The following is a 27,484-nucleotide window of genomic DNA, read 5'->3' as shown; positions in this document are numbered from 1 at the left end:
TGTTCTTCCTCAGCTCACAGCAGTTTCTTCCAGCCTCCAGCTTTGTGTCAGCATTTTCTCAGCCACATCATGAAGCAGACACAATCACCGATTCGGCTAAAAACCAACTCAGAAGTTTTTAGGTTGTTTTTTCAGATTCAACAGTTTATCAGTCAACACCCAGCCAGACATACTGACAAAAACCAAGAGCAGAGCTGGTCTCTGGCAGCTGTACCAACTGAAAATGTTCATCACAACACACTCTGCAAATCTGAAAGAGAAAATCAGCACTGCTCATCCATGGAAGCTGCAAGTCAAACTCTCACTGCTCTTTGTCAGAGAAGATTAAAAACTTCTGTGTCTCTCGAAGAACCAACCTCAACACTTCAAAGAAATACGTGCCAGGGGGAAATGGTATCAATTTGACAGAAAATTGGCTCAGCGGAAAGACACAAAGACAGAAAAGTGCTTTGCAGGCACCCCCCAAAGCCACTGGCAGACACAGATCTCAGAACAAGTGTCAAAAGCTGGCACTTGTGCAGTCACACATGCTGGTGGCACAATGTCCTGCATCAGTGCCACTCCATGCTCTGTATGGTCCTGAGCAGCAGGAACCAACAGAGTATGGAAACAAACCAGAAACAGGCTTGGCAGAAGGTTTATTTCACAGAGCCCTTGCAAAGCAGTTTCAGAAGGGAGAAAAAAACCTCTCAGAATCAACTGGAAGCTCAGTTGCACCAAGTTCAGCTGGCCCGAGGGGCACGAACGTTTGGAGCTTTAGGCAAGAGACGGTGACCAGGAGTTTGCTGCAAACACGGGAGTTTTGCAGCCCGAGTTTGGTGCCCGGGCAGCGGCCAAGCTGCTCCTGGCCCCCGAGCACGGCCAGCCCTGCCCAGGTACCTGCAAAGCGCTTGTGGCTCTCGTAGTCCTCCGAGCAGGGCACCTCCACGAACTTGTCCTGCAGGGTGTCACTGCGATGGGCCAGCACCTCGGTGACCCCATCTGCGGGGATTCCACCCTCGGGGACCCCCTCTGCGGGGATTCCATCCCCGGGGATCTCATCTGCCGGGATTCCACCCTGCGCGATCCCATCCTGGGTGCTGAGGCGGCTCCAGACCACGAGGCCGCCGCCGGCCGCGGCGGAGAGGAGGAGGAGGAGGATCGCTGCCTTCAGCCACCTTGGCCGGGGATCCTGCTGTAATCTGCCCTTCCTGGCGCTGCGGAGGGAGCACAGAACGGGCCCGTGAGCGGGGAGGGACGGACCGGGCCGATACCGGGGAGCCCCGGGCCCGTGGGACCCCGGTTCGGAGCAGAACACGCGTTACAGACACACACGGTTCTCTCCCGGGACCCCGGTTCGGAGCAGAACACGCGTTACAGACACACACGGTTCTCTCCCGGGACCCCGGTTCGGAGCACACCACACGCGTTACAGACACACACGGTTCTCTCCCGGAACCCCGGTTCGGAGCACACCACACGCGTTACAAACACGCGGATCGCTCCCGGGCCCGGCGCTGCGCGACTGCCTCTCCACCAGGGCACCCTCGGCAGCCGCAGCGCCGCCGGGCCTGGGGGTAAGAGGTGAGGGCCAGGGCCCCGCGCTGGTACCTGCTGTGCCGGCGGCCCCCGCGGCCCGGCCCCGGTCCGGCGCTGTCGGGGCCGCGGGGCAGCGCCCTCCGCTGCGGAGCCATTGCGCCTCCTGCGCCTCGAGCGATACGCTCGGCACGCCTCGCCCTGGCCTGCCGGCCTGCCTGACAGGGGATCGCGCTCGGCTGCCGAGAGAGAGTGCGAGGATCCAGCGAAGAGCCGGGAGCGGCGGAGGGGCGGCACCGGGACAGGGGGACGAGGGGACAGCGGGACAACGGCACACCGGGACAGCAGGGCGCGCAGCCGGGACAGCGGGGCACGGACAGCGGGGTGCGGCCGGGCGGGGTGTGCAGGGACGCCGCGGCGACAGGCCAAAGCAATCGAGGCCAGAGCATGTGGCAGCGCCTGGTGCACCTGGACCTGAAGGGCGCCGCGCCGCGCGCGCAGTACCTGGAGCAGGTGAGGGAGGTGAGGGGTGTACCTGGGGCAGGTGAGGGGTGAACGTGAGGGATGTGCCTGGGGCAGGTGAGGGGTGTACCTGAGGGAGAGGAGGGGTGAATCTGAGGGAGATGAGGGGTGAACCTGGTGTAGGTGAGGGATGGATCTGGCACAACTAAGGGATGTATTGGGCTCAGGTGAGGGGTACACCTGGTAGGGTGAAGGATGTCCCTGGCACAGGTGAGGGATGTATTGGGCTCAGGTGAGGGATGTGCCTGATATGGGTGAAGGATTTATTGGCCTCAGGGTGAGGGATACACCTGCTGCAGGTGACAGGGGCGCAGGGTGGTGGCACTGCTCACAGCCCAGCTGCATCCCCTGTGTCCCCTCCCTCTGCCTCCCTCAGGTGCTGCCGCTGCTCCGTACCCTGGGTGCCACCGGGCTGCTGCTGGAATATGAGGACACCTTCCCGTACACGGGGCCGCTGGAGCTGCTGCAGGCCCCCCACGCCTACAGGTAGCTGTGGGTGCCCCGCAGGCAGCTCTGGGTGTTGCAGGTGCCCCGGGCCATGCCCAGCAGGCACTGATAGGTCGTTTTCCTGCAGCCCTGAGGAGCTCCAGGCGCTGCTGAGCTGGGCACGGGCACAGCGCCTGGATGTGGTGCCACTGGTGCAGAGCTTCGGGCACATGGAGGTGAGCTGGGTGAGAGGGGTGTGCCGAGCCAGCAGTGCCTGAGGGGACGGCAAGGCTGGTGGGGTCTCAGGGTGCAGTAGGAAGAGCATTAGCAGCAGGGCAGGGAGTGATCCTGCCCCTCTGCTCGGTTCCTGGACATCTGGAGCAGTGTGTCCAGTTCTGGGCAGAAACCATGGCCAGAAAGTGCCACCTGGACATGAGGAAGAACTTTTTCCCTGTGTAGTGACCAGACCCTGAGCAGGTTGGAATATCCCCAGTGAGGGAGACTCCACACCCACTCTGGACACAGCCCTGGCCCTGCTGGAGCAGGGAGGTGGGACCAGATGAGCCCCTGTGCTCCCTTCCAGCCTGACCCATTCTGGGATTCTCTGCTGGAATTTTCCAATCCAAGTCCCAGTGCTCTGGTTATGCAGCTCTGCCAGCTGCAGGGTTTGACATCAGGGTCACACTGCAGTGACCTCCCCGTTTCCTTCACCCACCCTGTGAGGTTCTTCGTGTCAGAGACCCCCCAGCAGCGTGGAGCAGCAGCTGTGCCCCTAGCCTGTCCCTGGGTTTAGCAGGACACCTGCCCTCAGAGCCTTGGGGACAGGAGGAGGGTGCTGTGCCCTGGTGTGGTGGCTGTCCCCCAGCTCCCCTTTCCCTTGCAGTTTGTGCTGAAGCACAGGCAGTTTGCCCATCTGCGGGAGGTGAAGGAGCTGCCCAACGCCCTGAACCCGCACAAGGAGGAGTCCCTGGCGCTGGTCAAAGCCATGATTGACCAGGTCATGGCCCTGCACCAGGACCTGCAGTGGTTTCACATCGGATGTGATGAGGTGGGGCTTCTCTGGAGCTGGGAATGTGTCTTTTCTTTGGAGGAATCATAGCAAGGGCTGAGCCTTCTGCATCTCAGTGGTGCCCAAGCCATGTTTGGGTGGGATTTTGGGGACAGAAAACACCATTTGAGCCAGTGTAGAAAAGCCTTTTTGCCAATAAATTATTCCAGTAGCACAGGTTGTCATTTCCACAGATACAAGTGTAATATCAAAGTATTGAAAGCAGCTTCTTGAAGCTAACAGTGTTTGGCTTTAGCGAGTGTTTGAAGTGAGATATCAATTAGAGCTGCTCATTAGGAATCCTGTAGGTTTGGTGTAAGATGTGCTCATTGTTTTGGGCAAGTTACTCAAAGTAAACACTTCTGTGGTTGGAATGTTGGGTTTTTTACCTTGGTAGTTTGTCTCATAGAGAAGCTTGAATTTTTTCCTTCTCATTCTCATAGTTTCTTAAAACCATGCTGATGGCACACAGATCCCTGGAATTCATTATGACAACTGTACTGATACCAGTTTAGTGTTTTGTATCCTGTTGTGTTGAAACTGGTGGGAAGGCTAGACAGGGAGCTGTTATAAAGCAAAATACTATTTATGTAGAATAAATAAAACCTGCTCTAAACCAGCAAATTTTAATTCACTCTCTGCATGGGACCAAGTATGCTGGGCCACCCTTGGACATGGCCCCAGGCTGCTTCTGGGCTCACATTTGGATGATCTTGCCCAAGATAGGAACCCCATTTTATCCACCTCAGGTCCTGATGGATTTGAAGTGAATAAATGTGGTGAGAGCTATTTCTAGGACAAGCACTCCAAAGGCAAATATGGCATAGAGGAATTTTAGTTTCTGTAGGAAAATTCCCTCAAGTGATGCATGCAATCATGGCCATAATCTCCTGCAGACTGATGGAAATGCTTGCAGTGTTCTCAGCCCTGAGAGGTGCTTTGGAATGTGTCCACTCAGTGGGTCACATCTGGACAAAGGTTTGGAACATTGTCTACCTCACTTTCTCTATTTCTGTGCAACAAGTCAGGATGATTTGCTTGGTGTTTCAGGTCTACTACCTTGGTGAAGGAGAGGAGTCAAAGCAGTGGCTGCAGCAGCAGAACAACACTCCAGAGAAGCTCTGCTTGTCCCACATAAAAGCAGTTGCCACTTGTTTGGCCTGGTCCTACCCCATGGTGACACCCATCGTGTGGGACGACATGCTCAGGGGGATGAGTGAGGAAACACTGGCAGGTGTGTGACCAGGTTTGCACAGGTAAAACAGATTGCTTGGCAGCTGAATGTCATGAAAACAACAAATCTGGCAAGAGCTGAGGTGTGGTTTGTTTGACTAGAGAATAGAAGCACTCAGTCCTTGGCTGTCACAGAGGCCCTGTGTGAGTGTGGGCCAGTCTGAACACTTCAGTTTTCCATCACAAAATGCTCACCCTGCAGTGGCTGCCATCAATTCTACTTTCCTTATACATTAAAACAACAACCAGCATTAAAACACATTAAAACAAAACAACAACCTGTTAACATCTGTGGTCCAAGTCTAAATCTCTGTGCCTCTCACCACCTTCTGATGTTCATTGTGCCCTTTGCAGCACCTGATCCCAAGTGGTGTAAACTCACACAGAGAAGCTGCAGCTCTGTGAGCATCTTTGTGATCATGGTGCAAATTGTGAGGAGTTTGATACTGAATTGTGGGGTAGCTCCAAGACCTTGACATCACAAGTCTTGTTTGTGGAAAAATATCAAAGCACTGCTAAAATTGGAGTAGTCTGAGCACAGATAGAGCTCCAGCATTTTCAGAGCCACCTTACATGGCTGCTGTAAACAGATTTAAATGGTACCAGGAAGAGCTGTGCAGCTCCTCCAACAGTGACTGACCTATTCAAGGCTTTGATAGAGGGAAATCATCCCCAAAAATGCAGATGGGACCCGTGGAGTTTCCACCAGAACAGTATAGCTCAGTATAGTATAGTGCACTCTACTGCCACAATAACAAAACAAACAAATTAAAATGTGACAGAGTTAAAATACTGAATTTCTGCACATTTTACTGCAGTTTCTCCAAGGTCAGTTTTGCATGTTTAAAACCAGCTGAAGAGTTGATTATAAAATGAGTTAAAGCTAAATTTGTGTCTTTAGCTGTACTTGAAAAGCTGTGTTTTGTGCAAACACAGCCCAGGCACTCTGTAAGTCAAAGGATGAATGTTACATTTGAATTTAGCTAAATCTCCTCTTGTGGCTCTGCCAGTGGAATCCAGCTGGTAACAGAGAGATGCAAGGAGCTAAAAACGAGGTGTGCTTGGGCTGAGCGGGGTCTCTGATAAATTGTCACTGCTCCTCCATGTTAATGGTTCCACCATGCCTGAGGACAGTGGCCCTGGGCATGTGCCAAACCCTGGCCAGGCTGAAAATGCCCTGGGGCACTTCAGCTGTCAGTGACAAGCCTTGGTTGTAGTAACCCGTGCTGAGTTCTCATTTAAGCACCTTTTCTCCATGGTTTACAAGAGCTCTGTTCCTTTCAGAGTCCGGGGTCCCACAGCTGGTGCAGCCCATGATCTGGGACTATGCAACAGACATCAACGTGGAGGGCAAAGGTTTGTACTTCTCTGCTGAGCTCTGTGGAAGTAAAATAGCCAAGAAGAAGAAGGAGAAAGGCTGGACATGCCCAGTTCCCTCCATCTTGCCTCCTGAACCCCCATACCAAAAACCCCAAAATCTACTTCTCCACCCTGTGATAACTTCACTATTATTCTACCTAAACTCTTGTGGCTTGCTGATCTTCATCTAAGGTTGGTAATTTGCTCCACGGGTCATAATCAAACCCCCAGGTGTTTTGGGCTCTGTGCCAGGGTCTCTGAGCCCCCTGGCAGGGGTCCTGGCTGTTCTGGACAGCCAGAGGGATGTGCTGGGTTCCCACAGACAGCCACCCAAAAGGCTGCTCAGAGAGGGTGTCAATCCCCCATCCCTGCTGATGCTCCAAGCCTGGAAGGGCTGAGCATTCTGGTGGACCTGGAGCTGTGTTCCCCTTCCCTGCAGCCTTGCAGTCAGGGCTGGAACTGGAGGAAGCTCATCCTGTGCCTGTCCCTTTGTGTGTCCCTGCAGTGCAGCTCATCGAGAAGTACCGCAGGTGTGGCTTCTCCAAGGTGTGGTTTGCAAGTGCCTTCAAGGGAGCCACGGGAGCAAACCAGTCTCTGACCCTGATTGGGCACCACCTGAGGAACCAGCTGGAGTGGCTGCAGGTGGCCCAGAGGAGCCCTGCTGATGTCCTGGAAGGGATCGCGCTGACCGGCTGGCAGAGGTGAGGAGCAGCCCTTGTGTGCCTCCAAGGCTCACAGAGAAGCCAACTTCCACCCAACAGCTCCCTAAGAGGTCCAGGGAAGCTGGGGGTTTAGAAGGGAACTTTGCCATCCTGCAATTCTTCTGTCACTGCTGTGTCTCACCCCAGACTATGAAGGGTGGATTTCAGCTGTACAGCACTGACCAGCAGGAGCAATGGCTTTGGGGACACCACCCCAGCAGATTGGGTTGGAAGGCTTGAATGGATTTTGTGCCACCTTGAACTGCTCATAGACACTGTCTTGGTTTGGAAAGACAGGAGTCTGCTAAGGAAGGCAGGAGCCTCCCCTGAAATGGAGAATGTGAACCCTCCCCCTCCCTCCCAATTGCTACAAATTTTACATTAAGGGGCTCTCAGGTAAAAATATGGGAGCAGGAAATAACAGTTCTTTAATAGGGAAGAAGATAAAAAGAATAAAATAAACAATGCAGTACACTAGAACAACAGTGCCAGAGTCAGAACCCAGCCTGACACCCTGTGGGTCAGGGTGCTGGCAGCAGAACCATTGGAATTGTGGCTCAGCCCTCCTGCAGTGTCAGGGGTGGCTCTGCTGGAGCAGGGATCCTGGAGAAAGGTGCAGTCTCTGCCTCTGAAGATCCAGGGGAAGGAGAGGCAGCTGCTGTTCCTCTGGGCAATCCAGTGGAGAAGCTGTGCTGGTGTTCCAGAATCTCAGATTATATCCAGGTAGGAATGCTTGGCTCCTCCCTCTGGGCTCCCATCTCCCAATGGGATGCTGTAGTTCTTATCAGCCATGCAGGGACATTCAATAGCTGTTATCAGCAGGTGTCCCCTCCCCAGGGAGGAGTGGGTGTGGTCACTCAGAGAGAGAGATAAGGCAAACTGCCCACCTGACAAAAGATAATCTGCCCTGCAGATGGTAACAGAAAACATCTTGCATTGCCATCTGGAACAGACACTGTAGTTCATGCATGGTGTGTCTATCTGAATGTCTGATGAAAACTCAAAAACTATGAAATCCCATAAAAGACAAGAATTTGTTAAAGTTATAAAGGAGTAAAATATTTTTATGCAGTCAGGTGTAGGGAATACCAGAGAGCTGATGTCCAATTTCTGACCATAATTTGCCTTGAGAAGAGAATTTGGTTTTCATCTGTTCTTATTAGTAAAACAGAAATCCTTCATATTTCAGAGATAAGTGATGTCTTCTCTGAGACAGAAACTGATGTTTCTAAAGCTCTTTGAATTTTAGTGATTGAAATATGAAACCCTCCTATTTGTTTAGTCTGCCCTAACAGTAAAATGTATAATTAATGGATGTTTTCTTACACAGGTATGATCACTTCGCTGTTTTGTGTGAGCTTCTCCCTGTGGCCATTCCATCCCTGGCTGTGTGTCTGCAGGCACTAAAGAATGGTACAATGTCAGCTTTATTCTCTCTCAGATAATGTCTAGCACAGGAGTGAAGTGCCCTTGCCCTAAGATTAGCACTTGTTATATTTTGAGATGGTTTGCTGAATTGATCATGGCCTGAATTATGAACAATAAATTACAATTTGCAGTATGGGAGCAGAGAAGCCTCTTGGCTTAAATATTTTAAAATAGCCACTGTATCCTCTTCATTTATTGTGATCTAACACAAAAATGGTCAAAAACTTCATGCTTATATTAAAAAATAAATTTAAGATGCAGAATTGCTTTTCAAACTTATTGAAACAATAGTGATATATAAATGAGCCTAATGTAGTTTAATTTAGAACATGCTCATGTATAAAAATTGTTTTAACTTACTGTTTTTCTTAAAATGGATCTAGGGAGGACACTGTCTGGTAAATTACCTCCTGTAGTTTCTGCTTTCTTTACAGGCAGTTGCCAACAATATTCTTCTTAGTTTCAAAATAAACCCCCACAATCCACTGATTTTAAATTAAGGCACCAGAAATATTCAGCACCCTGAACAGAAAGCCCAGAGCTAGGAAGTGCTCCCCTTGCAAAAGACAACTGTGTGAAAGACACCGAGCTCCTCCTCCCACCCACAAATGTTTTTTCATTCTTTTATTTCCATTTCACCTTTTAAAAAATTCTTCACCAAAGCAGAGCTACTAAGCCAAGGCAGAATACTCCAGAAAACCCCTCTTGTATGAACACTTTGGCTCCTTAGGCTCCTTTACTCATTTCCACTGTCTTCTGCCAGGTGGCTATTCTGAAAAGGTTAAAGAAAATGTGGAAAACCTCCTGGGAATGCCCAACCTGGAAATTGAAACTTTCATGAGGTAACATTCCAGCTGCAGAATTCAGGTGCTTCTCCTTGTGTGGTAAGTTCAGAAACTAACAGATCCTCTTTGGACAGCCCAAGTCTGGGGACCTTTCCTGGCAGCAATGTCCTCACCCTTGTGACACAAATTAGTTTCCACCTCAAGGCATCAGTGGATGAACTTCTCGAAAGGAACAGGTAATGAAGCTTCTGTTGATTCTCTGCCTGGCTGCAGCACTGTTAGAACTGGATCCTCTCAAAGTGGGGCACAACTCCAGAAAAGTGATTTAAATATCAAGCTCTGCATTTCAGGTGTCACTGACACCTCAGCAGAACACAATATTTACATCAAAATTTAAAATATTTTAGCAAAGTTCCTAAATACTGTGTGCTGCCTTATTTGAAGCATATAGTTCTTTCCTTAATTACATTTTACTGCTATTTAAAGTTAAAATGAAAATTTTGAATGGTGTAGTTAAAAAAGAAAGGAGCTTGAAATGAAATTTATCAGGTGCTCATCTGCCAGGAACACTTTCACAAGCTATAATTCCAAAGATCTACAGACTGAAATAAACTTCCTCCTTAAGCATCATCTCTGTGCAGAGTTCAGCTAAAGCTCCCCAGCAGTGACAAACAGAGGTTGCTGCTGTTCCATCACTGCTCCCACCAACATCCATTTTCAGGTATTCCACAGGCTGGTTCAGCCCCTACCACAGGAAAAGGAAGATTATTCATCCTATCATAGTGCACCACCTCCAGCCAGATGCAGTCAGGTAACAGCACTTGTTTTGCACTCCAGGGGAAATAAAGTCTGAGATATTTTGGGCACTCAGGTACAGAGAGTTGTGGGCCTTACCTCTTTTATAATTATCTCAGAAACATCAGTAGGAATCAGACAAAGTATCCAGAATATGTTTTTATACAACATGTTTGGGTTGGAACTAGATGATCTTCACAGTTCCCTTCCAACACAAGCCATTCTATGGTTCTAATTTTATCTTTGCCTTCTGTTGAATGAATTCTTTGAGAACAAGTACAAAATTGGTCTCCCAAAGCTTCTCCCTTGTTATTCCTGTAACCAGGAGTTACAGGAGGAGTTACAGCCCTGCTGCACCTCAAGCAGTGGCCCTGGTGCAGGAGCTCACCCTGGGCCAGATTCCAGGCAGGGCTTGGAATAAAGCCAGCCCTTCCCCCTGTCACCATGGGCTTTTCAGAACTTGTCCTAGACATTCTGCCAATTCATGCTAAAAGGTTCATTTATAATTTTTTTTTTTCTGTGATGAGATGAATATCCAACCTCATCTCTCTTTCTAATAAAACCAAGAATTAAATTCCCAACAAGTCTCACAGTGGGTTTCAGTTACACTTAAAATGTGCACAGTGTTTTTTTGAGCTCACATTTTGGCACTTTAAAAGTCTTTGCATGAGGAAAGTGCCAAGATTAATGGAACTAAACCAGAAGCAGCATCAGGCTTTTGCCACCTGAACCAAACCAAGTCCTTTGGGCTCTTGTAATAGAAGCTTCTTTTCCTGTAGAGTGGTTCTAAGGACAGTGCTCCCTTCCAAAGGCCAGTAAGCCAACCCTCCCCTGAGGCAGAGCTCACCTGCAGACGTCATTGGTTCTTCTTTTCACTTCTGCTCAGGCTCTTCTCCAAGTGGAATGCTGTGGTGCAAGACCTGCAAGCAGCCATGGAGCAAGTTTTCCACAGGTGTGCTATAGAGGAATGGATGGAGGAAAATGTCCACCCCCACCTACAGAAGCTGCAGGAAGTGGTGGATGATTTAGATGAAGCAATAAGAGCACAAAATTAGGGACATTTCAGTTAGTCTGACTCATTCCCTGGGAAAACATGGCTAGTGAAAATCAGCAACTAGCCTTGAGCTGGAGTTTGTCATCTTCAAGAGTGTGGTTAAACAAAAGTGACCTGAAGGCATGAAGGAATTTATTAGCATAAAACACTTCAACTGAATTTTCCTGTCTTAACACGTGCTGAGCCTTAATTCACCTGCCTGTCAGGGAGGTTTGCTGCCCTTGCATAACAGGAGCAGTGAGTCACAGCTCACTCTCCTGCCAGGCAGGAGAAAAACCCAGGTCCTCCCAAATTCAGCATTTGTAGCAACACTCTTACATAACAATGACCCGGGGAACTTCTACCCTGAGATTTAGGATGCTTTAAAAAGGTTTGGGTCATTTTGTTCTGTACCAAAACTCCTTCCCGTGCCAGCTGTGCTCTGACTTGTGTCCTACCATTCACTCCAGCAGAGGAATCAGGAGCAGGAGGGAGCTCCTGAGGCAGGGACAGCTGGGCTTGGAGGGAAAATGCCTTCACACACATTGGGCTGCTTCATTTCTGCCAGAGCAGCAGCAAAGCTCAGCCCCAGCCCCACAGAAAAGCATCTTTGGCAGTGTAAAACCCCAACTGCAACCTGCACTTACAGCTGGGTCCCAATTTGAGCCATGACTAAAGCTACTAAATATAAGGAAAAAATACTGGTTTATTCTGCTTTAATGTCAAACTTGTCATAACACATAGAAATATATTTTGGGGACTTTTGGTGATTATCCCAATTCTCTCTTGTTAAGTATGTTACTTCACCATGAATATTCAAAATAATTATTCCTGTGCTTCATTTTATGACTTGCTTTAAATTTTTTTGGGGAGCACTGGTATTGAGATTTTCTTGGAGCAAATCTTAACATACAAAAAGTAAAACTACAGCATAAGACAAGGTTCAGGTGACTCAATGAGAGCCTCAGGAACCAGGCCCACATGCAGATCTTGATCTAAAAAGAACCAGTTGCTGTGTATACCTGAACTAAACAAGACCTTAATTTATTTTACTTGAATAAAACCTTTGATACTCCAATGGTTGTAGAAGGGCGTTGCTTTTTGTGTGTGTAGCACGTTGGTTTGGTTTAAAGGAGAGAAAATGGAAATATTCACCAACACAGAGTTGGATCTATCAGCTCTCTATTATATGGAATAATAGAAAATGGAATTAAAAGCTGGACTGCTGCAGAAGTGTCAGCAGGGTCACTTCTAAGCAGCTTCTATTCTGTCCTCCCCCTCATTAACTCCTTCAGTAGATCTGTTCCCAATAAGAATTTAGACAGCCATTAATATTTTAATAATTTTAATTAAAAACAATATACAAAATACTACAGCAATGCAAAACAAGTTATCAAAGTTGATTTTATCAATGAACATTTTTTTTAAAAAAAGACAACACAACAAGGCCCTGCTGAAATTCTACTTGCAATTTTAAAGTAAAAATAAGGCAATTTCTAAACATTTTCCAGAAGTATTTTTGCCTCCCAGCCATCTATGACATTGTCAGAACTAGCACTCTTTATTTATGATGTGAGCCAGCTGAGGTTTTGGTATCTGTAACTTCATAAATACAGCTCAAAAATCAGATCTCAGCTATAAATATTTGGATTTTCTTTCAGACTTGCACAATTGATGCCAGGTATGGAATATTTCAGTGTGAAGTATTTGGAATATGAGGTCACACCAAGGTTACACAAAGCAGTGCAGCAGCCACAGCCCCAATCCCATCCCAGCACAGCCATGCAAGGAGCTGCCCTGGAGCACCTGCCAAGTGCCACTTAGAGTGAAGGATGTGACAAAAGGGCTTGGTTTAGGTGTTGGAGCTGATCTAAGCTCTGCTGTGCAGCTTTTTAAATCATGGATAAGTCCTGCAAACTGCAGCTGTCCAGGCACAAGTCTCTGTGATAGCCTGAGATGCAGAAGTTAATGAGTACACCTGTAGGAGTCCTGAATTTCCTACCCAAAATGAGCCTTTCAGGTCATTCCTTTGGGTCCCAGTCACTTCACAGCAGGCACATGTAAGGTTCTGTTTACTGGGCCTTTGACTTTGCTGGCCCAAGAGGAGTGAGGAGAACCAGGAAAGGCTTCAGCAGAATGGTGGGAAGTGGCACAAAGGGAGGATGACAGAGGACTCGTCCAAGAGGGAACTGGACCCTGCCCTGAGCTGCACCTGCCTTCCTCAGCTCCTCAAGGTGATCCCACGGCTGAGGAGGGCACAGACACTGCCACAACCCAACCATGGCAACAGCAATTGCAGGGGAACTGGACGTGCACAGTTACTGCATTCACCTGGCCATGTCTTCCAGCTAGAAATTACAGTTCTAGAGGGCAAGAAGCTCCACATGTGGATCAAGAGAAACACAAGAGAAAACCCCATCAGCCTGTGCTACCACTGGTGCAGTGTCCCACTGCCAGGCTCAGATGGATCAGTGCCACAGAAGCTCCTGGGTGGATCTGCCAGCAGTGCCTGACAGGTCCCCACAGGAGCACCCCCAGCCTGCCAGAACATCCCCAGGGCCCATCCTGCCAGCTCAGGCTGCAGAACACAGGTCTGAGAACATCCCCAGAGCCCATCCTGCCAGCTGAGACTGCAGAACACAGGTCTGAGAACATCCCCAGGGCCCATGCTCCTAGCTTAGGCTACAGAACACAGATCAGGGCTCATCCTGCCAGCTCAGGCTGCAGAACACAGATCAGGGCCCATCCTGCCAGCTCAGGCTGCAGAACACAGATCAGGGCCCATCCTGCCAGCTCAGGCTACAGAACACAGATCAGGGCCCATCCTGTCAGCTCAGGCTGCAGAACACAGATCAGGGCCCATCCTACCAGCTCAGGCTGCAGAACACAGATCAGGGCTCATCCTGCCAGCTGAGACTGCAGAACACAGGTCTGAGAACATCCCCAGGGCCCATGCTCCTAGCTTAGGCTACAGAACACAGATCCCCACTGAAACTGGACTTGTTGGTACAGTGACAGCTGCCAAATGCAAAATGGAAATGGCACGAGAGGATGGCACCAAGCTGCTCCAAGGGAAAGGCTGAGGAGTCAAAATTCCTCCTAGACACACAGTGCATGGCAGCAGCCAAGCCTGTCCTGCCTGACACAGCAGGATAGTGAGGAGTGAGGAGGATACTGCAAAACACCTCTGAAGAGGTGATCACTGACATCAACCCAACATACAACTTACTCCACAGGATCTATTTCAAGTCCCATTGTACTTTATTATAGGTCATTCCCCTTCCTATATTCTCAATTTCCTTACACGTTTTAGTCTTTGTCTAAGATATTGCATAGTCTGTAAGTGTAGACATGACTGACACCATGAATGCACAGCAAGCTGGATGCACTGCAGCTCAGCAGAAGCAGGACACAGCATGCAGTGCAGGGTCAGACCAACAGATTTACCTCTCAAAAGCTGATTTTTAACTGGAGATCTACAGTGTGCTTTACATCTTCCATGGAATGTCAGCCCTCATGGGAATACAAATGAAAGGCAGCAGAGCTGAGGCTGAAGGCAGCAGTTTGGTCTGGGTTATCCATGGTCCACTCCATGGGCTCAGAGGAAGTGCAATGCACACCACAATGCCCTCTGAATATCCTTGATACAAAGCAGCAGCTGGCACAGGCTGAGCCCCTGTGCTTACACTGTACCATGACACACTCCAGGCCAGCACTGCTTACTGCAAGTCCTTAGAACATTCACCATTCTCATTTTGCACTGTGGGGGAAGAGTTCTCCAAATCCCCAATGTCATTCTCCTCTCTCTGAAATGAACATCACCTGGGGTATACATTACAGTGGATTTAAATGAGGAACTCTTCATTAAGTGTTACACCCTGCAATATTTTTTAAATAGGTTTGATGATTATGCTTAGCCTACAGCTGTGCTGGAGAATAAAGGCAAATGTAGCTAATTGCAACCTGATTTTCCCACGTTCATATCCAGCAGCTTCCCAGTTCCAGTGGTGTGGGGTAGGCACCAAAAGCCCCATGATTACCCCAACAATTCAGAGGACTTTCAGGAACATGTACTGGCAGAGCTCTGTACTGACACCTGACATGATTACAAGTTTTTTATCTTATTTAAAGGAAACAGACCCAGCTCTGTGCTGCAGGCAGCTACACCAACAGCCATCAGCCCTGCTGCAGTGTGAGCACCTTCCCCTGACAGCCCCAGCCTCTGCTCACAGCCTGCCTCTGAACAGCTGGAAGGCAAATCTTGGATGAGCAGGCACTCAGCTTCACACCAAACTGAACACACAACAGGATGTGCCTTCCACCAAAACCTTTCACAGCCTTCTCTCTGTAGAGGTAGAGTGACTGGGAACAAGAACACAGGCTCTTTTAAAAGTTCTCAAGGAACTGCTGCCAGGAGACATTTGCTGCTGGCCAACTGTTAAAGCAGAGAACACAGTTACCTCGTACCTGTTCACATCTCCTAGGTGTAACTGTGTACATATTTTCTAAACCAGGTCTAAAGACCATAAGATTCCTAAGAAAAACCTAGTGAAGTTCAGTACAAGCAGCTGTAGTATGCTGAAGGAACTTGCAGCTTTTTACAGTTTTTTCTTGTACTGACATGTTAATGTAAGCATGATGGAGTTCTAGCTCTAGACAGAATATGTTGACTAACAGAGGTAGCTTTTACTTCAGAAATACCTTGAAAAAAATGTGTATTTTAACTATTTGTGAAACCATTGGTCAGAACAGAGGACACCACACACCTGGAGTAAAACACAGGTACAAGTCAGACATTTGGTCTATGCTACCTACCTTAAAAAAAGTTATTATTTAGCACTTGGGTATCATTTCAAGTGAGGAAATACTCAACAACTCTAAGCTACCACCTTGTTTGACATCAGTCTTTTCCCTACCTAAAGTTACACATGTCCCTGCTTCCTTTCTAGATACACAGTTTAAATAGTAAACATTGAGGTCTAGAAAAAGATTGCTCTGTCCTGCCCAGAAGTTAAGCAGAACAGGATTAAGGTAGAGCATCCCAAAGAAGTTTCATCATGATCCTTTTTCCTTTGCTATTTATGGCTCCTTGGTGGGTCTGAGATAAGTTAAGACACCTCTACAAGTTGATCAACCTGATGTTTAAAATTCCAAGAGAGGCACTCAGACTTCAATTTCCACAGATATCCAGTGGCAAGTCAGTAGTAGAGAACATAAAAGTGCCACTACTCTGCATCTCCTAATTGCATATTTTAAAGGGGAAACCTCAAAGCATTGTGTTATGAGTTACAAATTCAACTCTTCTACATTGCATATACTGTACCTGCAGCAAATGTTTGCAGTAAGCAGAAGTTCACATCTGTATCCTCATTAATGGAAAAGCAATTATTTCAAACCAATTCATTAATAAATAACTATTCCTAGACAAGTTTGATGAGGTGACAAAAGTTCAAAAGCCAGCAGTGTCCACATGCAGGGTCTTGAAGCAATGGGCCCTAAGAGAGATTCCACCCATTGTAAATGCACACGTTGAGAAATGCCCAGGTCAAGGCTGTGAGGGGTTTCTTGTTCTGAAGAACAATCAGAATATTTTCCAGATGTGTGAATGCCTCTGCTTGCTTCAGTTCACAATGACCATCAGTACTTAACCTGTGGTTCATCTGCATCACTTGCCTCTGTTTCGCTGCTCTGGGAGAAATCCTGTGGGGTCTCTACTCTGTCCAGTTCCAGAAAACTCGTAATGAGTTTGGCAACTGCTTCCACATCACTGTGGAAAAGAAGAAACAATGGAAGAGTCAGTGGAACTGTAGTGCTGACAAGACAAGAGCAGGCATGCTAATTCCTGAGAAAACTGCCTTGGGGGAAAGTCATATGGGCATGGAGGGTATGGCTGACAGCATGCCACACCAATCCCCTCCACATCAGAACAAATCAGTCTTTTCCCACTCCTGCAAGGTTCCTTATTATCAATGCTTAACATAATTTTTCTGCTAACTAATACACCAAAATGTTTGCAAAGTAGAATTAGTCCCCTCTGCCACTATAGAGCTCAGGAAGGCAACTCCAGCAGACATGCAGCACTAAAGGGATCTGAGATTTTTAAACATGATCCTGACAGATGGTGTTAGCAAAATGTCTGCAAATGAAAACATTATGGGGTTTAAAAGGTTAAACTGAGTAACACAAGAAGTCTAAAAACTGAGCTTAGTTATAAGCTCAGTTGTGAAGGCTGACCTAGAACAGAGGCTGGAGAGAGTTGAAGAATAAAGCAGGGATTTATTAAAGGTCCTCAATGGATGAACCTTGGGCAGCACAAGAGCCCAGACAGGGCTACATCCAAGATAAACCCAAAATGGTCACAAAATGGATGGCCAGTCATGGGGTCTCTCACTTTGACCAGTTCTGCTCCATTTGCATATTGGAGTTCATTGTCCAATTCCAGCTTTAGCCCATCCAGTCCCATCCTTCTTGGTTTTTTTTTCCCTTCAGTCCACTGTTTATGCTCTTGGGCCTGAAACTGGGGCTGGTTATCCTTGGTCCCCAGCTAGAGAAGGAATTGTTTTGTCTCCCTACTCTGTGCACAGAGCTCACCACCCACTAATATGAAGCTCAGACCCCCACACTAATGCAGCACAGAATCTGAGAAAACAGAAAAACTAAAACTTGAGGCGTCAACAACAGCTGGCAATTACTGCCCCACATGATTGGCATTGCCCACCTTGCACACTCCAATTTCCCCAAGTCCCCACTGCACCTTCTGCAGCCCAGCACGGCGCTCTGGGTGAGCGGGTGTGAGAAGCCGGTGACGAAGCGCAGCACCACCAGGTAACCCTTCCCGAAATAGCGCACGGCCTCCTCCTCCACGTTCACATCCCGGATCTCGCTCAGCGCGGCCACCACTGCAGGGAGGGCACAACAGGAGCTTCAGCAGCGCTGCACAGCCTCAGCACTGCTGACACGGTGACAGGGACCCTGCTCTTGGCCACCACTGCTGTGATCCCTCACAGCCAGGGCACTCCTGCAGCAGCAAAATGATGCCTTGTGCAGGCTGAGCTAGAGCAGAGACTATGCAGAGCTAAAGAATAAAGCAGGGATTTATTAAAAGGATCTCCTCCATGGATCCACCTTGGGCAGCACCAGAGCCCAGCCAGGGCTGCACCCAAGATGAACCAAAATGGTCCCAAAGTGCACGAGCGGGCACGGGGTCTCTCCCTGGGATCAGTTCTGCTCCATTTGCATCTTGCAGTTCATTGTCCAATTCCAGCTTTAGCCCATCCAGTCCCATCCTTGTTTTTCTCTCTCCAGCCCACGGTGTTTGTGCTCTTGGGCTGAGATTTGGATCATTTGTCCTTGGTGCCCAGCTGGAGCAGGAATTGTTTTGTCTCCCTGCTCTGTGCACAGAGCTCAGCATCCCCTGATGTGAAGCTCAGACCCACACACTAAAGCAGCACAGAATGTAAAACATAGAAAAGCCAAAACCTGAGGCATCACCTGCTGCTGGCCACCAGCCCCTCCCAGGGCAGGAGCGCTGGGGCTCTCTGTGCTCAGGCAGCTCCTGCCCAGCTGCTCTGGGCACTGCAGGGGCTGGGCTGGGACAGGACACTGAGGGGCCCAGGCAGTCCCATCCTTCTTGTTTTTCTCTCTTCAGTCCACATTTTTTATGCTCTTGGGTCTGAGATTTGGATCATTTGTCCTTGGTCCCCAGCTAGAGAAGGAATTGTTTTATCTCCCTGTAGCCACATTTCTCTTTAATGAGAAAAGCAAGGCACAATTCTTCCCAAGAACATTTCTGGATTTCACATTCTCTGAACCTCAGAGGAAGGAAAAACAATTCTTATCATTTGCTGTGCCTGTCTTTGTGCAAAAGTAGAATGCAATATGGAGACTGTTTACCCAAAGTGCTGGTGTTTTGTTTCCTTGGCCAAGCCTGTGTGTGTGTGTGTCAGGACTGCTGGGTGACAGTCACGAGATTCTGTGCAGTTGTGTGCAGATTTGAGTGCTTGGCAGATTCAGTTTTAGATGTATAGAGTAATATAGTATAATAAAATAATTAATTAGCCTTCTCATATCCATGGAGTCTTCCTCATCATTCCTTCCTTCATCAGAGCCCTTGCAGCACAGCAAGGCTGTATCTCCCTACTCTGTGCACAGAGCTCACCATCCCCTAATATGAAGCTCAGAATTACACACTAAAGCAGCCCAGAACCTGAAAAATATAAAAGCTAAAACTTGAGGTATCAAAAGAGCTGCTGAGCTGCTCAGGCAAAAGAAACATGCACAGGGTGTGACTGCAGCACACTGTAGTTGGGACAGGCCCTAAGGATAAAGATACAGCCAGCCAGGCACTAGGGAGCAACCCAGTACTACTTATGTTTCCCACCTGCTTTAATGGCAGTTTTAACTATTCTTCTGTATGGAGTAGGCAAACAGGTGTTCAGTTTACTGAGATTGAAGAAATACTGAAATATTTAACTGCTCAAAGCCCCTGCTGATCTCTGTATCCTCACATGAACCCTACCTAAACCAGATATTGTCATAAAGGATAAGATAAGCCTCAGCTCTCCATTGTAAACATGTATCCTAAAGGAAACCTCAGAAACATTAAAAATCCTTCTCTCCACATCTTTTAGCTTCCATCTCCAAAATGAACTCTTTAAAAACCAACTCAGCTTAAGGTCATCCCAAATTTGGCCACTCTTCTGAGCTTATTGAGAGCTGGTTCTATTTACATCAGAAAGTAGAACAAAAACTCTGCCAGGGAAGAAGATCCTACTTTTGCAACAGAGTAAAAGATCCCAGTTTGCAACAGAGCTACCAACTCACCACCCTGACTCACAGACCAAACTGCAACTTCTGTTAGTCCAAGAGGAAGCCCAAGACCATCAGATCCTGCATTAAACTGAGCCTCCTGCACAGGCTGCTTTAAATGCATATTCTCTAACTGCAGGATGTAACATGCCTGCTTGCATATGCTATCAAACCTTTGCCTGCTCCCCAAAGCAGATGAGATTACAGGAATCTCAACTTCTGGATCCAAAATTGAAGTTTTTCCACCAGTCCCAGCTGCCAAGCAGGCTAGCCAAGAGCAAGGTAAACACATTAACATCCCAAAGGAATGGCTAAGGTTATTAGGGAAAGCAATGTGTAGGCCTCCTTATGTTGGATTAAAATAATTAACAAGATGCATTCAGCACACAGAGAAAAAGCATTTGGGCCCAGAGAGGCAGATTGTTACATCTGCTGCTTGGGAACAAAGCAGATCTGGAAGCAGATGTGACTTAATTTGAGTACAGAACTCCAGAGAAGCTGTTAAATGGGCACACATCCATCTCTTCTGCTGCTCACCACATTTCCTACCACAGATGCTGCTTTCTCACCTTGTTCATTGCCTCCTTTTGACAAGGTCAGTATTTTTTTGTAGAGGTTGAATGTTTTTAGGCAGATTGTTCCCTTGTTTTTATCAAATACAGCTTCCTGTAAAATTGAAAAATAAGAATTAAGATTTTCTTGAAAACATCATCACTGGCTATGCTTCAAAGTAAAATAAAAATAGTTCTATTGGAAAATAATCTTGGTAACAGAAAAATACACAGAGAGAGACAGAGATACATTCCTCTATTGCTAGACCATGAAAATCACAATCTTGCTCTTGGTTTTAACAGAAGCTTTACCATATCTCTGGTGTGACTCTTAGAAGGGAGTTAAAATGGGTTCATTGTCCCTCTTGCCACATTCCCCATGTAATAAAAGCTGGAATTAAATTTGAACACTAACTTGTAACTCCTATAATTTTCACTTCTAGTGAATTTGATATCCCAGTGCTGTGCTCCATGGGCCAGGCTTACACAGACCTCAGATATCCCAATGAAAACAAATATCAATGATATGAGATATTAATAAAATTTCATGTGAATCAATGAAAAGAGGATCTCGCTCTCTTTAGGTGAGTTGCTCATCCTAACACAGCTCAGGTCAGCAGGATGACAAGGTGGCTTACTGCTCTCAAATCAACATCCACACAATTCTAAACCAGAGGAAAAAAGCTGAGCAGCCTGGAAGCTCAGAGCTCCCTTATTTAGTGGTTTCTCTGTCATTAGCTTGAAGGCTAAACTCAAAATCATTTGTGCAGCTGAATGTCCTGGTCATCCTCCCTCTTTTGTGTAAGAGAGAACATTTTAGGCCAAGTCTCCCCTTCAAATACCCATATGTTTAGCTTCACATTTTAATGCTTGTATCATCAAAGAATTATTGCCCTAATTCTATTCCCAGCATAGCAACCCAGAGAGTTTCCTCAAAACCAAAAGCATAACTTGTCTATTTGGACTGAACAAGTGCTGGAATCAGCATCTGCCAACTGCTTCCTACTCAGAGCCCCTCATTTCCTGAGCTCAGCATCTTACCTCCCACTGCTCCAGATTCTGGGCTGCCACAAAGAAACACCCAGCCATGTAGAAGAGCTTCCATGCCAAGCTGTCTGGACAATGCAAAAAATGCACAAATTTAGCTTTTTTTCCCCCCACCTCTGGTATGCAAACAAGCCTGAAAGCAACATGCTCCCTTTAAAAGCAACAAAAGGAGGAAAGGTTTCTCTGATGGAACATTTCTGCCTTTAGTTGTACTACAAGATATTTCACAGCTCTTTCCCAGAATGAAAATACAGAAAGTATTCACACTTTTCAGAGATTTCATTCACACTGGGCTTCAAACCATGCAGAATTATAAGCATATTTATTATTGGCAAGGTTGTAACATCACATCTTTCTCTTCTGTACAAAGGCATCTTAAAAGGCATTCACAAAACTGCCAACCTGCTGTCAAACACCAAATATTTGTGCTGCAGAGGACAAGGATAAAAACAATGAAAATTCAATAAAGCAAACATGCTTCTGCATAAAAGGAAGCAGTTGGTCCTCTTGACAAACAAACATTTGCATTTCATGTCCTGGAAGTGTTTACATGTCACAGCCTGAATAATTTGCTCACTCAGGCTTTTAACTGAAGGCACAACAGAACTGTGCTGAGATTTCAGAAAACTCTGTTGCAATGTCTTAAGAAAAACAAGGCTGATTTGGCTGGTGGCTCAAGCAGCTTTCACTGCATTTTTCTCTTTAAATAAAAATATGTGGGCTCTATTGGTAGCACATTCCTACACACTCTTAAGCTTTAACACTTGATGTTAACAGGATGCAGCACAGGGCACTTCCAGGACAAAGCCCATGGATGGAAGGACAGCTGGCATTTGGTGCAGGCTGCTGCACTGCAGGGGGAGAAGCAGCAGCAGGAGCTGTCTCATCCCTGAAGGTGCTGGGATGAGTAATCTCACAATCTCTGCCAGTGATGATCTGACAGTTTCCAGAGAAACAGAGACCTTCCGTCACAGGCAAAGTAATCATTTCATTATGGTGTCAAATCATCATTCCATGTCCTCCCAGGAGAGCTGGGGGGAGCAGCTAATCACATTTATAAAACACTGAATGTACAAAATGCCACAGAGTACCAATATCATTAGTAAAAATACTTGCAAACGGAAAAGGAGGCTGAGTAATAGAGCACCACAGCACAGTAAGCCACAGAGGCAACAGTTATTCTTGGTTTTAATATTCACACCACACAGGGGGAGAGGAACCTCCACTGCCTTTGAAGGGCCAGACAGAAGCTGCAGATGAGTCATCAGCATGAAAAACAGATTACCAGGAAAGAAATAACTCTCCCAAAAAAGTGATAGAGCATTACCTGCACTATAATAAGCAGCAGCCAAACCTATGGAGGCTATTCCTAGGAGGAAAGAAGAGAGAATTAAGACAAATAAGCAGCTCAAAAACCACATAAAATTCCTTGAAGAAAAACATCACTTTTCAAAAACAGGAAAAATGTGACTGCAACATAGATCACTATATGAAAGTCAAGTTATTTTTTTCTCTCAGTATTAAAAAAACTTCCATTCTGCAAAGGCATTAAAAGCACAGTGGCTGGGGTCAGAAATAAAAATTTTGTGACACAATTGGGAGCAGAACCTCAGAGAGACTCAATTTAGCCATGACTTTAACCACACTTCCCCTCAGCACAGCACAACTTGGAGTGCTCACACAAACCTTGCAATGGTTATTTTCCCCTTTAAGTGCTCTATGGAGCCAAAAGACAACTTTTGCAGTAAAGCTGTGTCAGAAAGTGCCAGCTCCTTTCTCTCAGAGAGGAGGAAGCAGCTGAAGAGTGCCCCATGGCCCAGAGGCTGCTGCAACTGCAAAGATCTTCTCAAGCACATCCCTGAAAGCAACGCCAACGTGGTGTTACACACTGGGATCTGCCCAGCTGGAAAGCAGGATACACCAGATCTTCCCCAGCAGCTCTCTCAGTACAATCCTAACAAGTTTATTTTTCCTGCATATTCAGTGGTGTTTATAAAGATGCCTTTCAGAATACCCTGTATGACTTCCCATTTCATACAGAGTCCTCAGGAGCTCAGCACCAACCACACACACACAACCCAACCCAGCACGGTCACACTGCAGTTTTCCACTCCTGCAAACTGAGATGTTCCTTGAGCTAAAATCCCCTTCAGAAGCTTCACACATAATAAACCTTCTGTTCTTGATCTTTCAGGACTCCTTTAAAATTCCATCCATGAGCTCCTGAGGTTCTCCAGATGGGAGACTGAAAGTCTCACAGTGAAACTGCCATGCTGAGGCTTCACACTCATTTAGTGGCAAAGAGAAAGGAAGAGTTCAAAGCACAACCTCTCCTCTTCTGGAAAGGAAAATGCCTGGAAGGCAGGGATTTCACTAGGGGCTCTTTCAGGAGTTTATTGTGACCCTCTTCCCTTAAAGCAAGCCCTGGAATGAATGCTGGGGTCTTACCAACACAGAGAGACCAGGAGCGGATGCCAGGTGACCTCTTTAGGTGAAGATGGGAATTTGTGCGTTTTTCAACCAACATGTACATCTTCAACAGAAACTCCCAACAGCTCAGTTTGACTCATGAAACCTCACTGCACCAAAAAAAAAAAAAAAACCAAACAAAAAAAACCCAAAAAAAAAAAAAAAAAAGAAAAAAAAAAAGAAGAAAGAAAGAAAAAAAAATTTAAATCATTGACAATTTCAGGACTTACCAAGTCTTAATCTAGACTATAAAAGATATAAAAGATACTCCAGGGTAAGAACACAGTCTTTTTTGACAGGAAGAGCAATATGTACACTGAAAATAACCACAAAGTAAAACTGTCATGTTGAGAGTTGCATAACAACAACAGGAATGTGAACTCTTGGAAGAAAGTTCTCGTTTTAGGGGTAAAAGTGTCTTTCTATTATCATCAGATTCAAGAGGAAAAATGTGAAAAACAAGAAGCTGGAACAATGTTGTTGCTAATTCATGCAGCCCTTCAAACAGATAAAACAGCCAGGGGAATGGAAATCTCTTTGGGAGCATTTTTCCTGTGAGCTCAGAGGGTTGTGTGAAGGGGTGGTCTGGGAGCTGGGGCAGGACAGTGCAGCCTTTGCACCCCAGGAAGGGCTGCAGCCAGGCACTGCCACCATCCCATAATGCCACAGACAGCATTCCCATCTTCCAAGCCACCTCAGGAACACAACCAGGAGCCTCCAACAACAAGTATGCTTGCCTGTCCTCAACAAGACCATGCCTTCATCCCAGGCAGAAACAGTAGAGACTAAAAGGCCAGGCACTAATTAAAACCAGGAAGAGCTGGGTAGTCCCATGCAGCATTTTCAGTACATTTTTACTGTTTTACAGCACAGAATCAGAGTTACCTAGGGTAAGAAAGACCTTTAAGATCACGAAGCCCAACAACTTACCCAGCCCTGCCCAGTCCACCACTAAACCATGTCCTTAGGCACCTCACCTACATGATTTTTGAACACTTCCAGGGATGGTGGCTCCACCACTTCCCTGGGCATCCTGTCCCACAGAACCAGTTCAAGGAGGTTGGCATTAGGCTGCTGTTAGCTGCCCATGATAACAGGTTTCAAGAAAATGCCAACATTCATCAGGTTTGGATAACACAGAGAGAGCAGGTCTGAGCACATCCAAGTTCTCACAAAAGGCAAATATGTGATTTTCAGTCCTTTAGTTATCCAGCTGTTCTTGGATACAAGAAGGTGCTCCTGCAATTCTGCTAGTTTGGATACAAAGCTCCAGGGGAGCAGACTTAGCCAGGTCTTTTCAGTTAAACAAAAAGCACCCACGACTTTGATTTTAATCTCTTAGCAACACATCTGAGAGCATCTGAAACCGAAAGAGCCAGAAGCACTTATGCGTAAGACACACTCCATCTCCTCCGGATGTCAAGCATCAAATTTTAATTTTCAAATGACTCCTGTGAGTTGTTCTCAATATACCGGAAAATACTTCTGCATGTACAACGCTTTCTCCTGCCTGTTATCAAATCCAAGTTAAAAACACGTCGAGATCACTGCAGAAATCTCAGTGTATTTAACAAATGCTACACCCTACTTAGAACGTAATTCTCACACTTATCAGTCAAGTCCATTAATGCAACCTTTGGTATCTCCTCCCCATAATAATTTAGGGAAGTTCAAGCAGGCAAATGCCAGTTTTGGTTTAATGTTGGACACTCAACATCAGTGCATTGTCTCTCACAGGCTGCTGCTTGCAAGAGAGGGACCTTGGAATAAAAAGCACCAAAGCAGCTTCTAAAGTTACATTTAATAAATAAATCATAAACGCGCCCTAAAGCAAATACTAAAGTTTTACTAGAACACAGAGAAAGAGGTATTTAGAACACAGAGAAAGAGAGAGGTGCTGCTCTTTCATTTCAAATTCCAAACCTCAATTTTGCTTGAATTTGTCTGGTTTAACAATGAACTGATCTCCAGCATCAAAATAACATTCTCATGCTTCCTCCAAGCTCTCGATTGAGAGCGAGCCAGCAAAACCCAATGGAAGAATTGAAATTTTCACCCCTTGAAATCGAACCATCAAGTCAGAACCACACGTCAGGTGAATTTGCTTTACAGAGCTTATTTTTTTTTACCTCCCAAGCCTGCACCTGCTCCCAGCCCAGCGTGGTTTCCCCCTCAGGGAGGGGAAGACCCTCCCCAGCCCTGACCCACCCAACCCGCGGCTTTTGTCCCCCCGCGTGTGGGGAGCCCGAGGCCGCCCTTCACCTCCACCCTCACCCAGCCCCGTGCCCGCGGTACCTGCCCGGCCTCCAGCCGCCTTCTGAAGGGATCCGCGGCCGCCTCCGCCTCCCGCGCCCTCAGCGCTGGTCCCGCCTCAGGGATGGACGGAGGCGCCCGCAGCCATTTTGGGTGAGGGCAGAGGACGGGCCATGAATCTCCGTTCCCCTCCCGTGAGGGCAGCGCCGCGCCAAGATGGCGGCGCGCTGCCAGTACTCAGCATGGCGCCGGGGCCCGCGGATGCTGCTGAAGTAAGAGCGTCGATGTTTCCTTGGTTGTTTTACTTTAGCGGTGCTTGGAAAGAGCAGAAACCTCGCATGAGCTGCTGTAGGGTGAGGCTGGGTTTGTGGGAGAGCCCCAGTGGACACAGTTGGACCGCGATGGGTGAGGCGCACGTGGCCCCTTGCATGAGGGGGTCGGGGAGGGCAGGGGAGCCCTGGGGGCTCTCCCCAGGCTCGGGCAGCTCCTGCAGAGGCCAGGAAACCTCTGGGTTCTCGATGGCAGCACTTGGGGCAGCAGTGACACAAAGAGCTGGTGCTGTGCCCCAGCTCTGGCACAATGACAGCACGGCTGGGGTTGGAAGGAGCCTCTGGAGATCGCTCAGTCCAACTCCTGCTGACACCTCGAACGCGTCCAGGTGGATTTGGAAAGGCTGCAGGGAGGTTTTGCCGATTTTAGGAGCCCTCTAAACACAGAGAGTTTAGTTTAGGAAGGAGATGTTGTTCATTCTGCACATGATGCAAGGTGGACGTTTCCACACATCAAGCACACCAAAGCTTTTAGCTATATACATTTTAGCAAAGACATTAGCGTTCACTGGCTACAAGTTACATCGTTCTCTTAGTAATTAGCATTCTGTCTTCTATTGATTAATGATCCACTTCTCATGCTAATACGTCTGCATGCTCAGTTTTTCCTTCTTGTAGGTGGGTTTCTTGTGTCTGGTTGCAGATTCCACCTGCCAGAATTCCCTTTTACCCAGCTGGAGCTGATTTCAGCTTAGCTGCTGAGTTGGCTTCGTTTGTTTCTTCCTTAACATTGGGAGTTCTTGCCAGATGGCCCCTAAATTCTGAATTCTTTGTGTCCACTGCCAGTGGGCATCCTTTTTTCTCAGACCTTGTTAACCTCTGCTAGGTCTGAGGTCATTAAAGCATTATCAAGCCCTAGACTTTTATAAGGCAATTTCACCAACAAATAACTTGTTTTTTCTAACACCTGGACATCGCTTATATTTGCAAAGCAGAAATATCAGTGATAATCTTACAGGTCCAACATTGATGTCATGAGTTTTCTGAATTGTATATCAGCTGAAGGCTTGGGTTTGAAAATCTGTTGTTTGGGGAGGAAAGTTTCTAATTCTAATAAAGAGTAATTTTCCTGTTGTGGACAAATAGGCTGCATTTGGAAAATCTTTCATATTTCAGTCAAACATCATTCACATGGGAAAGCTGTTCCTGTTCAATCCATTAGAGCAACTGCTTATGTCAGGC

At 47.0% G+C, this 27,484-nt stretch overlaps 4 protein-coding genes across 6 annotated transcripts in view; 2 read left to right on the top strand and 2 right to left on the bottom strand.

Annotated features, from left to right (window-relative positions):
- Positions 1 to 1,853, bottom strand: part of OGFOD3 (2-oxoglutarate and iron dependent oxygenase domain containing 3) — a 46,187-nt gene extending 44,334 nt beyond the window's left edge. Inside the window, exons 1-2 of one of the 2 annotated variants that reach the window (XM_036394427.2) lie at positions 1,591 to 1,853; positions 880 to 1,196 (exon numbers count right to left, since the gene is read on the bottom strand). In XM_036394427.2, coding sequence (XP_036250320.1) covers positions 880 to 1,196; positions 1,591 to 1,673 — 400 coding nt within the window. In that variant the 5' untranslated portion in view covers positions 1,674 to 1,853. The remainder of the gene's footprint in view (positions 1 to 879; positions 1,197 to 1,590) is intronic. The other variant, XM_036394426.2, reaches the window with a different exon arrangement.
- On the top strand, positions 1,597 to 11,923 carry HEXD (hexosaminidase D). 2 transcript variants are annotated; one of them, XM_036394422.2, is made up of 12 exons: positions 1,597 to 2,028; positions 2,414 to 2,523; positions 2,612 to 2,699; positions 3,347 to 3,511; positions 4,562 to 4,745; positions 6,029 to 6,100; positions 6,609 to 6,804; positions 8,135 to 8,217; positions 8,996 to 9,074; positions 9,152 to 9,253; positions 9,739 to 9,828; positions 10,699 to 11,923. In XM_036394422.2, exons 1-12 carry the CDS (start codon positions 1,963 to 1,965, stop codon positions 10,865 to 10,867), a joined length of 1,404 nt encoding a protein of 467 aa, XP_036250315.1. In that variant the 5' UTR covers positions 1,597 to 1,962; the 3' UTR covers positions 10,868 to 11,923. The 2 variants fall into 2 exon arrangements, with proteins under 2 accessions (XP_036250315.1, XP_036250316.1); XM_036394423.2 differs by lacking the exon at positions 9,739 to 9,828.
- Positions 11,924 to 12,173: 250 nt separating this feature from the next.
- Positions 12,174 to 26,440, bottom strand: LOC118693674 (cytochrome b-245 chaperone 1). The gene is made up of 7 exons (XM_036394429.2): positions 26,016 to 26,440; positions 23,700 to 23,830; positions 22,579 to 22,620; positions 21,246 to 21,319; positions 20,223 to 20,319; positions 17,600 to 17,744; positions 12,174 to 16,612 (listed from the first exon to the last, which is right to left on the bottom strand). The coding sequence occupies exons 2-7, from the start codon at positions 23,782 to 23,784 to the stop codon at positions 16,483 to 16,485; spliced, it is 573 nt and encodes a 190-aa protein (XP_036250322.1). The 5' UTR covers positions 23,785 to 23,830; positions 26,016 to 26,440; the 3' UTR covers positions 12,174 to 16,482.
- NARF (nuclear prelamin A recognition factor) overlaps positions 26,227 to 27,484 on the top strand; it is a 25,637-nt gene continuing 24,379 nt past the window's right edge. The window contains exon 1 of the mRNA XM_036394425.2: positions 26,227 to 26,245. The gene's annotated coding sequence lies outside the window, so the exon portion shown is untranslated. The remainder of the gene's footprint in view (positions 26,246 to 27,484) is intronic.

The sequence above is a fragment of the Molothrus ater genome, chromosome 19, assembly GCF_012460135.2.
Source record: "Molothrus ater isolate BHLD 08-10-18 breed brown headed cowbird chromosome 19, BPBGC_Mater_1.1, whole genome shotgun sequence".
Classification (NCBI taxonomy): Eukaryota; Metazoa; Chordata; class Aves; order Passeriformes; family Icteridae; genus Molothrus; species Molothrus ater.
Note: the sequence above shows the minus strand (reverse complement) of the source record. Positions and strands in the feature narration are given on the sequence as shown.